At 42.2% G+C, this 19,116-nt stretch overlaps 1 protein-coding gene across 1 annotated transcript in view; it reads left to right on the top strand.

Moving 5' to 3' along the window:
• Positions 1-19,116, top strand: part of SPTLC3 (serine palmitoyltransferase long chain base subunit 3) — a 130,515-nt gene that overhangs the window by 78,818 nt on the left and 32,581 nt on the right. The window contains exons 8-9 of the mRNA XM_060611913.2: positions 8,495-8,714; positions 17,293-17,419. Coding sequence (XP_060467896.1) covers positions 8,495-8,714; positions 17,293-17,419 — 347 coding nt within the window. The remainder of the gene's footprint in view (positions 1-8,494; positions 8,715-17,292; positions 17,420-19,116) is intronic.

The following is a 19,116-nucleotide window of genomic DNA, read 5'->3' as shown; positions in this document are numbered from 1 at the left end:
GAGTCAAAGAAACATTATCCCAGAGTGCTCACTCCTAAATCAGCTCTCAAACAATCGTAATGTTGAAAGAATCAAGGGAGACGTTTCTTGTAATTACAGAAAAGTGAACAATATTAAACAGAAGGGAATGAGAGCTTAACTTCCCTGCAAGGAGAAGTGTGTTTGCAAAGGAAACTTGAGATCTGATAGAGCTTTTCACTCAGCCAGAGTGCACATCATTTCTGTTCCATGAATAGATAAACCAGCAGCAGAAGAAATGTGTCTTCATCCCTTTTGGAAAAAAAGAAGTACTTTCTACTAAATGTAAAATAATAATAATAATAATAATAATAATAACAGCAACAGCAACAATAAAAAGCCAGATATCATTTTGTTTTTTCTCTAGTCCTTACTGCCCCAGGGGTTGGTGTTCTGGGTGTTCCCAGTGCATCTGTGGGGTTGCAAAGCTGGTATTTCACATTTTCAGTAACCCAATGTATGCAGTACCTCCTCAGGTCAGCCCCCAGACTGTGTCTTCTTTGTGAAGTCTTTGCAATCACCCTAGAGCAGCATTCTCAACCAAGGTGATTTCTTCCCCGCAACCCACCTCTACTCTGGACACACTTGGCAATTGTCAGTTGTCGCAACTTTAGTACTACTGGCATCTAGTGGGCAGAGGCGAGGGATGTTGCTAGACATCCTACAGTGCGCAAGGTAGGCCCTTACAACAGAGGATTACCCTGCTCAAAATATCAACAGTGCTGAGGCTGAGATACCCTGCTATGGATTAATTCAATTAATAATTCAATTTAGGGGCTCCTGGGTGGCTCAGTCAGTTAAGCATCCGACTTTGGCTCAGGTCATCACCTCACGGTTTGTGAGTTTGAGCCCCATGTCAGGCTCTGTGCTGAGAGCTCAGAGTCTGGAGCCTGCTTCAGATTCTGTGTCTCCTTCTCTCTCTGCCCCTCCCCTGCTTGCTCTCTCTCTCTCTCTCTCTCTCTCTCAAAAAAAACCAAAATAAACATTTAAAAAAATTTAAAAAAAATTCAATTTAATTAATAATTTACTCACTGGCCTTGAACTTGCTACTTTTGGGAAGTCATCTCCTATGGACTCTGGGCTGTCATAACCTCAGGCACAGGTCTTGCTCCCTTGTGTGATCTGTGCCAGCTGCCAGCTTAGGAGGGGAGCCCTTATCTAAACACCTGTCATTCAGGCCTGGGCTTGCAGGAGCATGGATCCAGCTGAGGGAGAGCAGATTAGGCGTCTCCTTTAACCAGAGTTAACCGAATCCAACTGCAAATAAACAAAGCTTAGCTCCACTAAAGGAAAGTTGTGTTTTAAGTACTTTGATCGTGGCTGAAATTAAGTGGACCACCAGCGTTTCACTGTCAACTATTCCCATCAGTTACATAGAGAAACCACTCCAGCAGCAAGGCTTGTTAATGGCTGGGCCCATGTCACACCATGGTCTCAGGAGGGCAGGAGGGCCAGGTGTGGACTTTTGGCTCCACGCCGGCATGGCACCAAACCACAACCTGGGATTCACTAGCAATGGTGCCTGCTCTGTTATCTCATACTGTGTAACAAGCCATTTGAAGCATAACGGCTTACACACAGCAATGAGTTAGTATTCCCCACATCGCTGTGGGTTGTCTGGACCAACTGGGCAGTTTTTCTGCTCCACGTGGTGCTGGTTGGGGTCATTCATGGGGTTGCATTCAGCTGGGAGTTCAACTGGGATCTGGAATGTGAAAATGACCTCACTCAGCACTGGCGGTTGACTGAAGTACCTTGTTCCCTTCTCTTCTCTGGAGTGCCTTCTCCATATGTAGGCTCTTCTCACTGAGCAATCAAGGTGGAACTTCCTTACAACATGGAAGGAACATCTGTCTTCCAAGAGGATGAGAGCAGAAGCTGCTGCCTTTTAATGGCTAGGCCTAGAGCCAGTACAGCAAATCTTCCATGGTCTGTTGGTCAAAGTATGGCAAAAGGCCAGCTCAGATTCAAGGGGAAGAGAGAGAGCACCTCTTTTTTTTTTTTTAATTTATTTTTGTTTATTTATTTCTGAGAGAGAGAGAGAGACAAACAGACAGAGTGTATATAGGGGAGGGGCAGAGAGAGAGGGAGACACAGAATCTGAAGCAGGCTCCAGGCTCTAAGCTGTCAGCACGGAGCTCAGCGCAGGGCTCAAACTCACAGACTGCGAGGTCCTGACCTGAGCTGAAGTCAGACGCTTAACCAACTGAGCCACCCACATGCCCCAGAGCCCACCTCTTAATGGGAGGATTGGCTTGTGTGTGGAGGGATGGGGAGACTTGCAGGCAGTCTTTGGAGACAATCTACCATAGTGGCTCAGTCATCCTGACATTTATTTATACAATGAAACCTCCACTTTCCATGGACCTCCCTTCACAGGAGCTTTCTTTTATCTCACCCGCACAGAATCTTGTCTTTAAATGAAGCTGTGAGCTAAAAGGGCCCATTCAATGCTAGGAAGCAGGGCACTTCTTAGGCCTCGATATCTCCTGGGGCCTCAGTTTCCTCATTTTTAAAACAAGGCTAGCCTAGACTGGAGTTCTGGCACATAGTGGGCATTCTCATTTGCTTCTATCACCAAAAAATGAAATTATTTCCCACAAGATTTTCCAAAGGGCCAGGGTTAGGAATCAACAGTTCACAAATACACTTCTACTTTTTAGAGTTGTGTTATAGACACATACCTTGTTGATATCAACACAAAGCTTCCTTTGAAGTTTTACTCCCAGATATATATTTTTTTATCTATTGCTATGGTTTGCCACCATGGGGAAAGTCCCCCCACCACAAAAGCCTCCCATGAGTCCATTTTTTTTCATAATTCCTAAAAAGAGCATTCAGCCAAATCAGACAGTTTCAGGCAGGTATCAAGGTAGGAAAAGCTAGATACCAAGTCTAAGAAGTCCATAAACTCCACAAAAGCAGTTATGAGAATGATAATTATAGTAATTAACAGTAATGACAATAATAATGCCACCATCCATAAACCATCTAAGTCTCATTATCTATATAGAGAATATGGAGGAGCCAGGGTTTGGAGGAAGGCACAGGCCCTGGGTTCAAATCCTAGTGTTGTCACCTACAGCGCTGTGTCCTTCATAGGGTTCTTTTGTAAATATTAAATAAGATCATAGGACCAGTTCCTGGCAGAAGCCCAGCCCACAGTAAGCCCACAACAAGGGCAGCTGTCTCCATCATTAAATTTATTTTCAGTCGAGGAAGTTGCAACGTGGAAAACGGTAAGGTGTCTACAGAGTGAAGCTGTTTGCTCTTCACCCAGCTGGAGAATGGATGTCAGGGGAAGGAGCTCACATTTATTATGTGTCTGCTACTTACTAAACACGTGGGCTTACTCCTTGCTCCCCATGTGTGATTTTGAGTAAGCCTCCCCTGTACATTTTTTATAAAGCATTTTATATCTATTTTTAAAGGTTTATTTATTTTTGAAAGAGCGCGAGTGGGGAAGGGTCAGAGAGAGGGGGACAGAGGATCTGAAGTGGGCTGTGTGCTGACAGCACAGAGCCCAAGGTGGGGCTTGAACTCATGAACTGAACCATGAGAACATGACCTGAGCCAAAGTCAAACACTCAACTGACTGAGCCACCCAGGTGTCCCCCCAGTATTTTGATGTCACTGTGAAGATGAAGACACTCGACTCAAGGCAGATGGCTGAGATGAGAAAGAGCCAGGGTTCAAACCAGGCAGCCCTGCTGGGACAGAGTCCCCATATCAACAAGGGAGTCCATTCACGTGTCCCCATCCAACGAAGTAAACACAGAAAATGTGAAGTCATCCATGTGGCCTTCGCCATTTACCTACCTAGGGTTCAGTTTCTTCATCTGTAAAATAGGGAGATTGAAACTTGAAATATAAAGTTCCATGAGTTCATGATTTGGGGCTTAAAAGTACAATCGTATTTTAGTGTTCTCATCTGCTTTCTTTTAAGTATTGTTCGAAAGTCAGACTCTTCTAGTTTTGTGTCTCTGAAAAGTCATTGTGGTTGAGAAATCTCAAAACTATTAAAAAATCTACTAAAGGGGCACCTGAGTGGCTCAGTCAGTTAAGTGTCCAACTCTTGATCTTAGCTCAGGTCTTGATCTCAGGGTCATGAGTTCAAGCCCCGCATTGGGTTTCATGCTGGGCATGAGGCTTACTTTAGATTAAAAAAAAAGGAGAAAATAAAGAATATATATATATATATATATATATACACACACACACACACACACACACACACACACACATATTTATGTGTGTGTGTGTATACACACACACACACACACACACACACACACACACACTAGAGAAGGGCAGCGGGTCCCAAATAACCTGGGATATAATCTAGTATAACTAGAGCCCAAACTTCCAAAATAAAAAGTATTAAGAAATAATAACTAGCCCTTCCAGAAAATACATATGTAAACAAATGTTTAAGTCTCAGAATATCATTTCCTCTAAGGACGTAAGCCATTCTCCTGCCCAAATTAATGTAAGTTTAAGGATTAAGAACTTTAACCTATGGTTTAAACAAATAAAGAAAAAAGAAAAAGAAAGTACTTTATTTTTAATTAGTCTTAGCTCCTTTCTTTTCCTCTCTTTACCTTCTTTTCTTCCTTGGATTATGCTTTGGGCCCGCCAAGGAGATTTTTCCACCATGTAAGTTGGCAAATCAGTGGTTTAATGCCCAATCCTGCCAATGGATAATATGCTTTATATGTGGAGGAGAAGGTGGTGAGAGGGAGATTTCAAAAAAGAGTCTTGTCACTTAGCTAATACATTATGTAACAGAAAAGATATAAAGAAATTATTCACTAGCTTGCTAGTTTAAGAATAATTCAGGTCCTTTCACAGAGCTTCAAATGAACGGGTAGAATTATCTCTACCTACAGTTGTATTTTAGTTGTTTTTCTTTTTTTGAAGTCTCTGAAACACAACCTTCCATTCAGGAAGAAAAAATAAAACACTTCATTTTTGGCAGTGTTTTTTGACGGCAATTTATAGGAATCACACAGATAGCCCTTTTTATGCATGCACAATCTCAATATCCCACTATAGGAAAAGGTTCGATTCAAATTTGGTCACACTGAGAAAATGAAAACTTAGTGCGGGTGAATATAACTCTTTATAAAAGCCGAGTTCTCCCTAGGACCCATGTGTGCCCTGCATTAACTCCAGAAATCAGCAGTATTGTAGAGTCATTAATCTTAGAGGAAGAAATATAAACCAGGTGGGCAGACTCCTAACATCAGCTAGACCAGCCCCAGCGAAGGATAGCTAATTAGCTGCCTTGAGTGTCTGCAAACTGTTCAGCATTAACTCTGGCTCCTGCCAAATTCGGTTCCAGAACAAAGAATGGCTCTTTGTGACATGGCAGGTTTTTAGCATAGTTGTGTTACCAACTTATAACATGTTAAAGATGAGAAGTAGATTCTAGAATTTTGAGGGCATATAGCCATTTATTATGTATGACACCCATATGCCTCTCTCCTAGAAGATTCGACACAGAGTATTGTCAAGGGCTCCCAATTTCTCGAGTTGGGCCTCACTGCAACCATTTTCTCCTAAGCTCCTCCTAAGAAAAAGAATGACTCAACGAGCGCTCATTATGTGTCAGACACTTCACAAGCATTATTTCTAGGCTTCCTTAAAAAGACCTTATGAGCAGGGTTCCATCATCATGCTTGTTCTACGTGAAGCAAAGAACATCACGTATGTTGCCCAAGTCCTCAGCTGGGAAGTGGTGTGGCTACAATCTAAGCTTAGTCAGATGGCCTTACCTTCTACTCTCAATGCAAACCATGTGAACAAGCAATTAATCTAAGAAAATACTGGAATTAACTTACAAACTTATATAAGAGAAAATGACTGTATTTGTTTTCCATTTCATGAAAATCTGAAAACAGCCATTCAGACTGGCCTTGTGAAAAATACAAATGCAGTAAACTGGCTTCATTAAAATTACCAACTTCTGCTCTGCAGAAGACCATGCCACGAGAACAGGAAGACAAGCCAGAGACTGGGAGAAAATATTTGCAAAAGATAGATCTGATAAAGGACTGTTATCTAAAATACACAAAGAACTCTTAACACTCACCAGTAAAAAGCAAACAACCTGATTAAAAAGACCTTAACTGACACCTCACCAAATAAGATACATACATGGAAATTCACATATGAAAAGATGCTTCACATCATATGTCATCAGGGAAATGTAAATTAAAGCAACAAGATACCGCTACACATCTGGTAGGAGGCCAGAATCTGGAAAAATGACAACAGTAAAATGCTGGCGAGGATGTATGTGCCACAACAGAAAGGCTTATTATACACTGGTGCTGGGAATGCAATATGTACAGCCACTTTGGAGGACAGTTTGGTGGTTTCTTACAAAATGAAACATATTCTTACCATACAATCCAGCAATCATGCTCCTTGGTATTTACCCAAAGGAGTTGAAAATGTGTCCATACAAAATCCTGGAAGTGGATGTTTATAGCATCTTTATTCATAATTGCCAAAACTGGGAAGCAACCAAAATGTCCTTCAAGTCAGAGGATGAATAAGTTAACTGTGCTACATCCAGACAATGGAATGCTATTTGGCACTAAAAATGAAATGAGCTCTCAAGCCATAAAAAGATATGGAAGAGACCTAAATGCATATTAATAAGTGAAAGAAGCCAATCTAAAAAGTCTACCCAGTGCATGATTTCAACTATATGGCATTCTGGATAAGGCAAAACTCTGGAGAGAGTGAAAAGATCAGTAGTTGCCAGGGGTTGGGTGGGGAGAGGAACAAATAAGCAGAACACAGTGGATTTGGGGGGCAGTGAAGATAGTCTGTAAGAGATCCTAAGAATGGGTACATGTCCTCATACGTTTGTCCAAATTTACAGAATGCACAACACCAAGAGACAACCCTCATGTTAACTCTGGACTTTGGGTGGTGATGATGTGTCAACATAGGTTTCATTTGTAACAAAGGCATTGCTCTGGTGAGGGATGTTGATAATGGGGAAAGTTATGCAGATGTGGGGCAGGGAGTGCATGGGAAATCTCTGTACTTTCTGCTCGATTTTGATGTGACCTTAAAACTGCTCTAAATAAGAAAGGCCTTTAAAGAAACCAAAAGTACAAATCCTGCACTTGAAGATCATTATACTCCCTCCAGACCAACACTACTTGGCCTGGGCAACTGCACAACCAGCTGGACTGTTTTGACTGAATCGATCTGACACTTAAGTTTATTTTTGTAATGCATTAAATTTAATAAATAAACTAATTAGGAAGAAGGGAGAAGCTCAACTTTCTGTTTGCATCAATCGATTAGTTCTTGAACTAAATTGAAGGGTTGCTTGAGTTGTTTGACAAGCTCCTTTGTGTGGTGAGGGTGAGAGTCTGTGTGTTTTCATAGAACTCGCCTGTCAGTGCAGTCAAAACTGTGTGTGGTATAGACACAGCTCACCAAGTGTTCTGACAACTGATTAAAGCCAAAAGTTCTTTTCAATCCACTGAGTTCCAAAGGTGCCATGTAAATATGAATTTTACTTATTTATTTACTTCATACTTTTCCCTTTGCTGGAGGACCTTGAAGTGATTTTGCAATTTACGATACCATGAAAAATTAAGCACTTAGGACTAAAACAAAAGGGTTCATCTATGGCAGTGGTTCTCAAAGTGTTGTTCCCAACCAGCGGTAGGATATCTCCTGGGAGCTTGGTAGAAATACAAATTCTCAGCCCACCCCAAATCTGCTAAATCAGGATCTCTGTGGGGAGTTGGAGGGAGGCAGTAATCTGTGTTTTAACAAATAATTCAGGGGATTCTGATGCTCACTCAAGAATGAGAACCATTGGCCTAAAGGAATAAAAAGATGGGACACTACCAGATACCTCAAATAAGCCCTTGATTTCCAATAAGCACTGAAGAAGAGATCCTAAGAACTTTCTATGGTGCTTTTATTAATACTATGTGTCTTAAGCAGAGTTCTTCTGTGTGTTTTTAATTCTTTCCTTTAATCTTTGGCAATTCAAGCACTGAGTTTAGGTCAGACAGAACTGGTCAAACAGAGAGCAGCAACCTGATAAAGATGGATTACCATAGAGCAATTTAATTAAAACTAGCAAAATACCTAGAATCCAAAATGGTCAGTCTAGTTACACTAGTTGACTTTACAAATAAATTGATCAACAATGCAGCGAGCTAGTTGTTTACTTGGGAATTAGCTATAACAACTCAAAGCACTTAAATCTACAGAATGTGAATTATACCAATAAAATAATACCAGGTTAGCTTTACAAGATTAACAGAGTTATCTTAGCAAAATAGAATATGCCTTAAGAAGAAAGGAATTGCATATCCCTGTCATGGCTGACTGGTGTCAGGGCAGGCTGTCTGAGAAGTACTGGAAGGGAGACCATCACAGAGCTTCCCAAGAAAGTGTACGCAAGTGACAAGCATTTCTCCTTATGCCCTAGCATGGAAGGTTCCATCGTGAATCTGCCCCAGATCGTGGCTCTAAAGAAGAAATACAAGGCTTACCTCTACATAGACGAAGCTCACAGTATTGGGTCCGTGGGCCCAACTGGCCGGGGTGTTGTAGAATTCTTTGGACTGGACCCTCGAGATGTTGATGTGTTTATGGGCACATTCACCAAAAGCTTTGGAGCCTCAGGAGGTTACATAGCTGGAAGGAAGGTAAGAGAGGGACTCCCTGTGTCTATTTAAAACCTGAACACTCTGGGGACACAGTCTGCAGGGCTTCTCTGGATTCTGTGAGGACTTCAGTTCACTTCACCACACCTCAATAGATCATGGCAACCCAGATACAGTGGCTTCACAGCCAAGTAGACCCAGAATGTCAAAGAATTCACTGTCTAATAGTGAATAGTAATCACATTGTAATAAAATGACAACACCAGAAGTATACACAGACAGAGACTTACTACAAGGAGAGGGATGGTTCACTCTGCAAGGTAGTATCTAAGGAGTCTTAGAATAAATACCAGTCTTGTAGACAAATGATAGGGAAGGTATCTTTCAAAAAGAGGGAATAATGTATAGCAAACCACAGAAATTGATAAGGGAATGTTACAGAATAAGAAGTAGTTTGGTTTTTGTAGCATGAAAAACATAAAACAGGTAATAGCAACAGTGGGCAAAGGTCAGATTATTAATGAGGTTGACCCTGTGCTACAAGTTCTGGGTTTTAAGAGTTTTAACCAAAGCCATAGTAAGATCAGAAATGCCTTTTCAAGAGATTTTCTCTGCAAAATAATTCTATCCCACATTTTGGATAAGCCATACATCAAATTGTGTCACCCTCTAATATCTTCTTTGTGAAGATTTTATTTATTTATTTATTTATTTATTTATTTATTTATTTATTTATTTTAAGTAATCTCTATCCCCAATGTTGGGCTCGAAATCATGACCCTAAGATCAAGAGTCACATGCTATGCCTACTGAGCCAGCCAGATGCCCCTCTAATATCTTATCTACATGATTTAAAATTCTCACCTGATGGAATCGGACTATTGAGTGTTATCCCTGTTGTTTTAGGGCCAATATCATCAAGGGGATTGCCAATATAAACCAATAAATGTTTAAAAGAAATTAAACAGAGGGGTGCCAGGGTGGCTCAGTAGGTTAAGCATCCGATTCTTGGTTTGGGCTCAGGTCATGATCTCATTGTTTGTAGGATGGAGCCCCATGTAGTCTCTGTGCTGCGCATGGAGCCTACTGAAGATTCCCTCTCTCTCCCTGTCCCCCACAATCTGCCCCTCTCCCCAACTCATGTTCACTTGCTCTCTCTTTCTCAAAATAAATAAACTTTTAAAAAATAATAAAAAATAAAAGAAATTAAAGAGAGGATTTGATTGATAAAGAAGCCTGTTGCCTGCCCTTTATCCAAGTCCTGATAGCTGTCTCATTCAGGCCTACACCTGTCCCAAAGTGACTTATGACAGTGATGTTGGCTTCACTGAGGAGGCACACTGGGCCCAAAACCAGTGCATGCAGGTGGCATCAACAGTTTCTCCAAAATTCCCAATTCCTTACTCATTACTTACACACAAGAGTTCAGACTCCTGGTAAACCAGTTAGACAAATTAGGGATTGTAGCAGAATACAGTCTATTCACTGAAAGCCCATGATTTAAAACAACAGATTTCACTGTGGTCCCTTACCTTGCCATGAGATGCACAAATGCTTCAAATGTTCAGAGTATTCAGTGGTCTTGACCCTTCAATAAGCATTACTTTCTTCTAAGCTCAAAGCATCGTTTTCCATCCTCCCTCCACTGGCCTTTGGGAATTAGTTTGGTAATGCTAAAAACATAGGGAATGCCTAGGATCTACAAAATTTAGCTAAATCTGGTGAAAGGTTAAACGTTCCCTTCTCAACTGTCGAAGCAAGGGGATCAGAGGGTCTCAAATTTAGGAGGTCCCTTATCCGGGTTACATTGCTTTGTGAGCTTGTGGTTTTGTGATTACTTTAGCAGCAGTTCCGAGCTACAAAATTTTTAACCAAGCGTAACTATGTTTCCTGAACCAAGGGCACCTGAATAAACTGAAGCAAGCATATCCTTGAAATGTTGTCAAATTTGGTAGATGTCACATTTTCCCCCTGGAGTTCCTTCATCTGATAACTGCTTTAAACAAAGACCCCTGACTGGCCTGAAGTCAGGTCCAGCTCACTCGGTTCTCTCTTACTCTCCATCCTAAAGTCAGGAGGACTGTTTTAAAAGTGTATTTGTTCTTATCTATGTAACTCGTATTCATTTGGGACAGACACTGGGCAATTGTGGAAAATTATCATTTGTATTAATTGCAATGCAGAAAAATGTTCATTTCCTTGCTCTTTAAAATACTCATTCTCTGCGCGCGTGGATCCAGAGAACGGCATCATCCTTCCCCCACCCATTTCCTTTCCAGAGGAAAGGTCTTCTCCAGGTCTTCTCCCGCTCCACACTATACACTGTAGTCTCTGAATTTACCACTAGATGGCAGCAAGAATTAGAGCGTGTTTGGCAGAGGTCCATTAGTCCCTACAGAGACTTACCGCCCTAAATGAGCAAGATGCAAAACCTAGAAAACATAGGGCAGTTTCCAAGACGTGGAGGCCACTTGAGAAAGTGTTTATATATGCCATTCCCTGATGAGTTCAAAATCAGTCAAATACACACCTGTCTGGAATGGTTTTGGTGAGTCTGTGATAAACTCAGATAAACTGGTTTCCTTCCAACCTGATATGCCTAAGAGTTCATGGAATTTTGGTATCTGCTTGTCTGTACCTTTAGTTTTTGTTTTTTTTTAGTTATGTTAATTTTATTTTTTTTAATGTTTGTTTATTTATTTATTTATTTTTGAGAGAGAGCATACATGCATGAGCAGGGGAGGGGCAGAGAGAATCTCAACCAGGGGATTCAGACAGGATGTGGGGCTGGATCCCACCAACCGATCCCAGGAACTGTGAGACCACGACCTATACTGAAATCAATAATCCGATGCTTGGGGCGCCTGGGTGGCTCAGTTGGTTAAGTGGCCGACCTTAGCTCGGGTCATGATCTCACAGTCCGTGAGGTCATGATCTCACCGTCCGTGAGTTCGAGCCCCGTGTCGGGCTCTGTACTGACAGCTCAGAGCCTGGAGCCTGTTTCAGATTCTGTGTCTCCCTCTCTCTGACCCTCCCCCGTTCATGCTCTGTCTCTCTGTGTTTCAAAAAAAATAAAATAAAACGTTAAAAAATTTAAAAAAAATAATAATCCGGTGCTTAATCAACTGAGCCACCCAGGTGCCCCAAGTCATATTAATTTTAAATTACGTGTGGTTTCCATTTAACTCATGGTTTTCAATCCTCTGGATTTTGGATTATTTTTGCAAAAAAAAATTTTCACTTTGGTTTTGAATTAGGATTTTTAATTGATAGGTCATAGGATTGGACAAATGCTAACAGTTTTAATTTGAAAGAAATCTTTCCACTTACCTATTTAAATAATTAGAAGAGTTTTCAGAGTTTAATCATATTTTCTCCCAGATATTTTGCAGTGTATACTTCAGTTTGGGGGTGTACTGCAAAATATCCAGGATTCTAACCTTTGAGTACAAAAGCAACAAAATTTACCCCTAAAAATGTTAAAATGCACACACTAGAACTTTACATTTTTCTGAAACCCTAATAATTTCAATTTCACTATGTTCATGGGGTTCTTAGTGAATCTTGAGATTTGAAAATAATTACGTGGGTCAAAATATCTAGAAAAAGGTACAACTGTCTGGCTCTCTTTTTAAATGTCAGTGTTAGGGTTAAAAGTAGAGAGACTACATTCCTAATAGCAGTTTCTAGGAGGCTCTAGAAGTCTTTGTGGAGTTGATCAAAGTCAGGACTACAGTCTTTGTTAGCCACCAGACATGTCACAGAAAGAAAAGTGTTTGGAAACAAGGGGAGAAAAAAATGATTTGGTGCTAAGATAGTATCACTGAGAGTAAAGATTCTGTCTTGGCCTCAGGCTTGCTGTCACAGAACGTCCGACAAATTCATCTCTGCTTGTTGTAATTTACTGCCCTGGCCTCGACCTTCTCTCCCCACTTTAGGGAGACCGCCCAAATGGTCTCTCCAGAGCCAGCAAGATTTTGCTATTTTGTTCACTTTGAGTTTAGAACTGCTGTAGATGATCTATGAGCAACCCAACTTGGAACATTCTGTCCTTTCAAGACCTTTGAGGTGAAGTATCAGATAATGACTTCTCTCCACCTGTTAGAGCCTGAGCTGATGGGGCTAGGTTTCTTATTTTTGTTTTTTAATGTGTGTGTCGATCCAGTTGCTAAGGAGGTGTGGTCAACACTGAAGACCCTGATTTTGAGGGGTCCAAATATGTCTCAGGCATGGATCCCGAGTCCCCTTGCATGCCTGCTGCTAACCACTGGCTTTCATAGTCTCCATAGGCTGAGAAGATTGCAAGCAAGTGAAGAAAAGGTAGCCTTAATGATTGATCGACGGCAGGACTAGAATTCTGGAGGAGGGAAGTCTGACAGGGCAGCCAAGTTTGGGGTGAGCGTTAGCCCCAGAAGCCTGTGTGCCAGACAAAGGCAGGCCTCTTGCAGAAGCTAGCTCTGCCCTGTCTGCTCAGCCCCGGCTATATTTAACAGCCCTTTGAAGTAAATGGGGGTCATGGTATGAACACCGAGATGTTTATTCTAAGAGCCTCCTGTCTGACTTCCTCAGCAAACTACCCTTGCCCTTGAACTCCAGGCCTATGGGTAGAGAAAATAATCAGGGTTTTGAACTTACAAAAAAGACTTGGAAACCTTGGTAGGAGGAGACCTCTAACCCACCCTGAAGGAAGACATAACCCAGACTTTCCTTGAAAAGACCAAAGCAAACTCTTAATTCATGGCTCCTGGCGCCCAGTGGGGGAATGAGAAGAGGGAACCAGAAACCAGGCATCAAGACCTTCCTTGATGCTCAGCAGAAGTTACTTAAAGAGCCCCACTTTCTGAACCACACAAGAAAACTAGCGCTGTCCACAAACTAAGACCTTCAGAGAAAGGGGACCCAGTCTAAAAGAAATAAGATGGTGGGCAAGACAGTCTTAATGTTAAAAGGGAATGATAACTGCTTTGATGAGGCATTTATTCAAACTAAGAATGCACATGACCTTGGCTTTATGAAATTTCCCAATTTGGAAAGGAAAATTAGGGGCTGAGGACATTGAGAAGAGCCCTTTAGGGACGCGAGAAAGCTTTGTTTTGTTTCTTTGTCTGATCTTTGTCAGTGATGCCCCAAAACGAAGAGAATGTTTCTATTCTTATTCCTAAGCATACAGCTTAGTTACCCTCTATATACCCTATATACTTCAGGGACCCTCCTCATCCTTCCTCAGTCCCTAAAACCCCTCTTCTTTTCATTAGATCATCAGTATTTACCAGGCCCCTGCTAGGTACCCACCATTCTGGACTTTAGAAGAGTGTTTAATCCATCCCTGCTCTCAAGGGGGTCTCACTCCCCTTGGAGAAACAAGAGCAATAGCCCCAAAGAATTTTGAGACTGATGTGATTCGGTCTGTAGTTTAGTGCTGTTGACACTTGAGTATATTAGGGATTCTTCCCACCTCCCCCCAAAAAGGAGCAATCTGTGGATCAGGGAAAGTACCACAGTGAAGTACAAGTGAAGGTGGTAGTCTCTGTGCTCCCCTGCCCGCCTCACTGCATGCCAGGCCAGCCCCTCTGGTCTGGAGAAGTATTGTAGTGTGGTGCTAAGGGTGGGGATTCCAGAGCCAGGCCATTTGGGTCCAAATCCTTGTTATTCAACCATGTTTTGGTTGGTTAATGAGCCACCCAAGCACATCTTTAAGGATTTTTTAAATTTTTTTCATTTATTTTTGGGGGGGTGCAGAAAGAGAGAGAGAGAGAACCCCAACAGGCTCTGTGCTGTCAGCCCAGAGCCCTATGCGGTCTCACAGACCGTGAGATCATGACCTGAGCCGAAATCAAGAGTTAGACACTTAAACTGACTGAGCTACCCAGGTGCCCCCTAGGTACTACATATATATTAACTCATTTAATTTTCATAATGACCCTGAAGTTAGCATTACTATTATCTCATTTTTCAGAGAAGAAAAGTAAAACCCAGAGAGATTTAGTAACTTGCCGATGGTCACACATCAGTAAGTGGCAGAGCCAGGATTTGAACCCAAGCAGTCAGGTTCCAGAGCTTGTCCTGTAACTCCTTGGTCATGCTTCCCTTCAAGGGAATAACTTTGTCGTGGGAAATTTTCCCTCTACTCCCGACTGACTCTTTATGCTTTGCTGATAAGATGCCGGCCTCATTCCTAATTTTAGCACATGCCCATGCCTTTCCCTTCCTCTGCATGTGTCCAAATCCATCCATCCTTCAAGGCCAGATCACCTCCTTGAAGCAGCCCTTTCCAGCCTTAGTCCACATGAGCCCCCATCATCCTGTCACCTGTGCCCTACCCACTCTCTCCTACTTGGCTTCCCCAGCATTGTCAGGAGGCACCAACTCTCAACAGAGAAAGAAAACCTTTGATGTTGCTCATGGAGCAGCACTGAGCATAATGCTGTGAAGAACAGCCTGGCTTCAGCTACCCTGGAAAATGACCACCTCTCTCTCTCTCTCTCTCTCCCTCTGAGCTGCACACTCTCCATCCCCACCCCTGCCCCCCAATCCTCCAGAGTGAACTTTCCAAATACCGTGTGGCCAATGCTTTAAGTCAGGCCATCATGATGCACATACTCTTTGACTATGGTGAAAACCCACCCAACTGCCTGTATGAGATTCACTAAACAAAAGCATAGATGGAAACTTAATTTTAATTTTAATGTAAGTGGATAATGGCTACCAGGGACTAGTCTTTATATCTTCCTTCTCTTCTTAGGCTCCCATATCTAGAACAGAGCCTGGAGCAAGTCCTTGTGCAAATTTGCTGAAGGAAAAATGAAAGCAGAGAAGAAGGCCCCGGGGGTAGGGAGAAGAAAGAAAAGGGACAGGAAAGGATAAGAAAGGATAGGGAAGGGAAGGGAAGAAGGAAATACTTAGGAATGGAGAGGAGAAAAAGATTTAAATGGAGAATTTGAAACAAAAAAGGGAATCAGAGTAGAAGGAAGAAACAAAAGAAAGAAATGAGTATGAAATGAAGGACAATAGAAAGAAAGTTGGGGAAGAAGGATGATGGAAGAGGAGATTTAGAATGAAGGACACATTGAAGGAGGCAGGAAGGGACAGAATGGAGCTGCTAGTCCCCCCCATGGGTCAGGTAGGTGCATCACATCATCAACCACCTGTGAGATGGGCCATTCACTTTACTGAGGAAGATGAGCTAAGAATGCTTAAAACGGTGGGACCCCTGAGTGGCTCAGTTGGTTGGGCGTTCGACATTGGCTCGGGTCATGATCTCACAGCTTGTGGGTTCGAGCCCACATTAGCCTTGCTGCTGTCAGGGCGGAGCCAGCTTCCGATCTTCTGTTCCCCCCCTCTCTCTCTGTCCCTCCCCCACTGGCACTCTTCCTCTCAAAACTAAATAAAACATTAAAAAATTTAGAAAAAAAGAATGTTTAAAATGCTTGTGAACAACCATAGTACCCATTCTCCAAGCAAGATGGAAAAGTGAAGGGTGGGCACAGTCCCAGGCTTAGGGGTGGAAATGGGTGTTTAGGAGAAGATGGGTCTGCCCAAAGCAGGGCTTTACCCAGTTCACCTTATGAGGGAATAGATCAGAAAAGACCCCTCAGTGGGATTCTAAACTGTCTCCTCATCTTTGAAGAGAAGGTGGCTGATCCTTTTCTGACTCATTGCTAACTTGAGAACTATCATCAGCCCACTAGCTCTTCTACAGAGCATCCTGAGGGTCCTAAGCCATGAGCCAGCACAGGTGGACCAGTGGATGGTCCGGTCAGTCAATACTGAGCACCGCCAGATGCAAGCTTGTGGCCCTCCCCACTGTGGCATTGTGTCATAAGAGCTTCTTAAGGCTTTCAGCAAGCTTACCTACGACCTTCTATTTGGCCTCAGGAGTCAGGCATGCAAGCAAAGAGTCATTCCTATCACTAAAGACCAGCATCTGCAGTGAGTCAGCACTCCAAATAACGTTGCACAAAAATTGCAATAGCTGTCTGCTGACCAAGGCATAACCAGAGTCTATCTGGTCCTCATGTATAATCTGGTTTAATTTCCCACCTCTCCCTTCTGCCACTCCTTTTTCTTTATCTGTCTTGATTCTTTAAGACCATTCCTCCTCTTCACTGAAGCCCTCCTTCCCACTCTGCTCCCACTAACAATACCCATCTCTGTCTTCCGAAGTCTTATCACCCTATTGCATATACAGGTTTGCATGTCCTGTTACTTTTCCTCCCATTACTTTTCCCTGGGCATAATCTAATGTTGTAGGCTCAAGGGCAAGAAGCGCATCCTGTATTCTTTGGAGATTCCTGCATACAAAGCCAGTGCTCCTACGTGCAAGGTATTCAACAAACATTTGGGAAATCGTTTTTCCTTTACACATGTGGTTTTGCCTTACAGACTTTAACTCCGAATTCTCAGCATCCCACTTTTGTATGCCATGTAGGTTTTTGAGGGAGAGGCTAAGAAGAAGAGATAACACAAAATAAACGCTTTGGTGATTCCCCCTTGAAAATCAGACCACATTCGAGAATCAAATGTCTTGTCCTATGGTAGGTGGGGAGGGGATGAGATATAATTCTCACCACAAACACTGAGACTTATTTGGCTTCTTTTGGGGCTTACTCTTTTATTAAAGGACCTTGTGGATTATTTACGAGTTCACTCACATAGTGCTGCTTATGCTACATCCATGAGCCCACCGATAGCAGAACAAATCATCAGATCAATGAAATTTATCATGGGACTGGATGGAACCACACAAGGTAAGAGGGTATGAGGGGAGCACAACTCCCATAAATCCTTCCTTAAACTTCTCTCTGTCTCCCTTCTGCCTTATCAATCTGCCCCCTTCTCAGATATATACCTTTGTCTTCACCCAATTTGTAAAATCAATTTGTACAAACCCAATTTGTACATGATATATAATACCCCATAGTACAAAAATACACTAGCACACACACAAAAAGAAACAAATGCTTTTTTTTAAGCAAAGAAAACTTTCTAATTCACCTCTTAACATGATCTGCAAAGTTGGATAATTTTGTGTGATCAGTTCCATTAAAATGAAGCAAACAGCGGTATGTGTTTGCCTGTGCCTGCTTGGGGCCGTCACTTGTGTTTCCCTGGAAACAAGCCAGAGGTTGGGCAGGGGTTGGTTACCACTGCCCATTTGAGGATATGTGGACAGAACACACACGACAACTTCCCAGTCATTTTGCAGACATTTGGGTCACCACAGCCAAAGTGTGTTTCTTTGCTCAAGCCAAAGGAGCTTAATCGTCTCTTTGAAAAATTGTTTCATCAAAGCCTTTTGGAACTCTCCTTCTATCTCTTAGATACAGCTTACAGAGCTTCTACTACATATCACAGTGGGGATACAATGATGAATAAGGCAGTCTTGCTGCCAGGCAATCGAGTGAGTGCATTTATGGAAGTAGCAGATTATCGTGGCCCCAGGACTGGTCCCTGAGCCATAAAATCCATGTGCTCCCACCCCCCCACCTCCCAGCTGGTGGGAAGCCCTCCATTGTTGAGTGCAACCTTCCAAGCCTCCTGCTTCAGTACAAGCGTGGGGAGATCCATTTCCCAATTTTATTAAAACAGCAGAGTACTTTATTCACATACAAACTTTACCCAGAAGTCTCCTATATACAACAGATCAGAACAGGGCTGAGCTGGTTGAAGTTGTGTCTCTACCTACCTTCATGCTGGCAGCCCCCGAGGTCCTAGGACCAGGTTTGAAAACCCCCGAGATAGACCTTTCCTTTTCACTAAAACAGGAAAATGGCTTGCAGAAAGATTTTCTTCTTCCATGTAAAATGCAGTGATTTATTGTTCTCCAAAGTCTCTTCCAACCTTGTCTTTGGGGTTTTATGATTCTGTCTCTTGTTGAATCGTCTGCGTGCAAAGGAAATAAAAATCCAATCTAGGGAGTCCATGTGGTGCAATGGTTAAAGGCATAAACTGAAAGCTGCTATCTGGATGTGACTCCTGGGATGCTATTTACTCATGCTTTAACAAGTGATTTAACTTATCTGTTCACTTCTGAGCAAGTTTACCTCCCAACGTGTCGTTCCTCCCACTGTAAAATTAGGAAAATGATATTGATTGAGCTCATGTTTCTGTGAAAATTAGGTAAATTAAGATATATAAAATTCTTAAAATTATGTCTGAAAACAATTATTTAGTGACCATCTTATAATTGCTCACTACTGTTATTTGCTATTATTATTGAGGTGTTCAAATCTCAGGTGATAAGTATTTGGACCACATCCAGGGATGCTGTAGGAAAGATTCTTATGATGGAAGAGAGGTAAGACTAGATGTCCTCCAAGGCCCTGGATTAGTCAGGATAAGAAAAGTTATGCCACCATAACAAATAAACCCTGAAAATCTCTATGGCTTCCTGGAACCAAAGTTTAGTTCTTGCTCATGTCAAGTCTAATACAAATAGACAACT

Source organism: Panthera onca, chromosome A3, assembly GCF_046562875.1.
Source record: "Panthera onca isolate mPanOnc1 chromosome A3, mPanOnc1 haplotype 2, whole genome shotgun sequence".
NCBI classification, from domain to species: Eukaryota; Metazoa; Chordata; class Mammalia; order Carnivora; family Felidae; genus Panthera; species Panthera onca.
The sequence above is the reverse complement of the archived record's forward strand: the minus strand, read 5'-3'. Positions and strand labels throughout refer to the sequence as shown.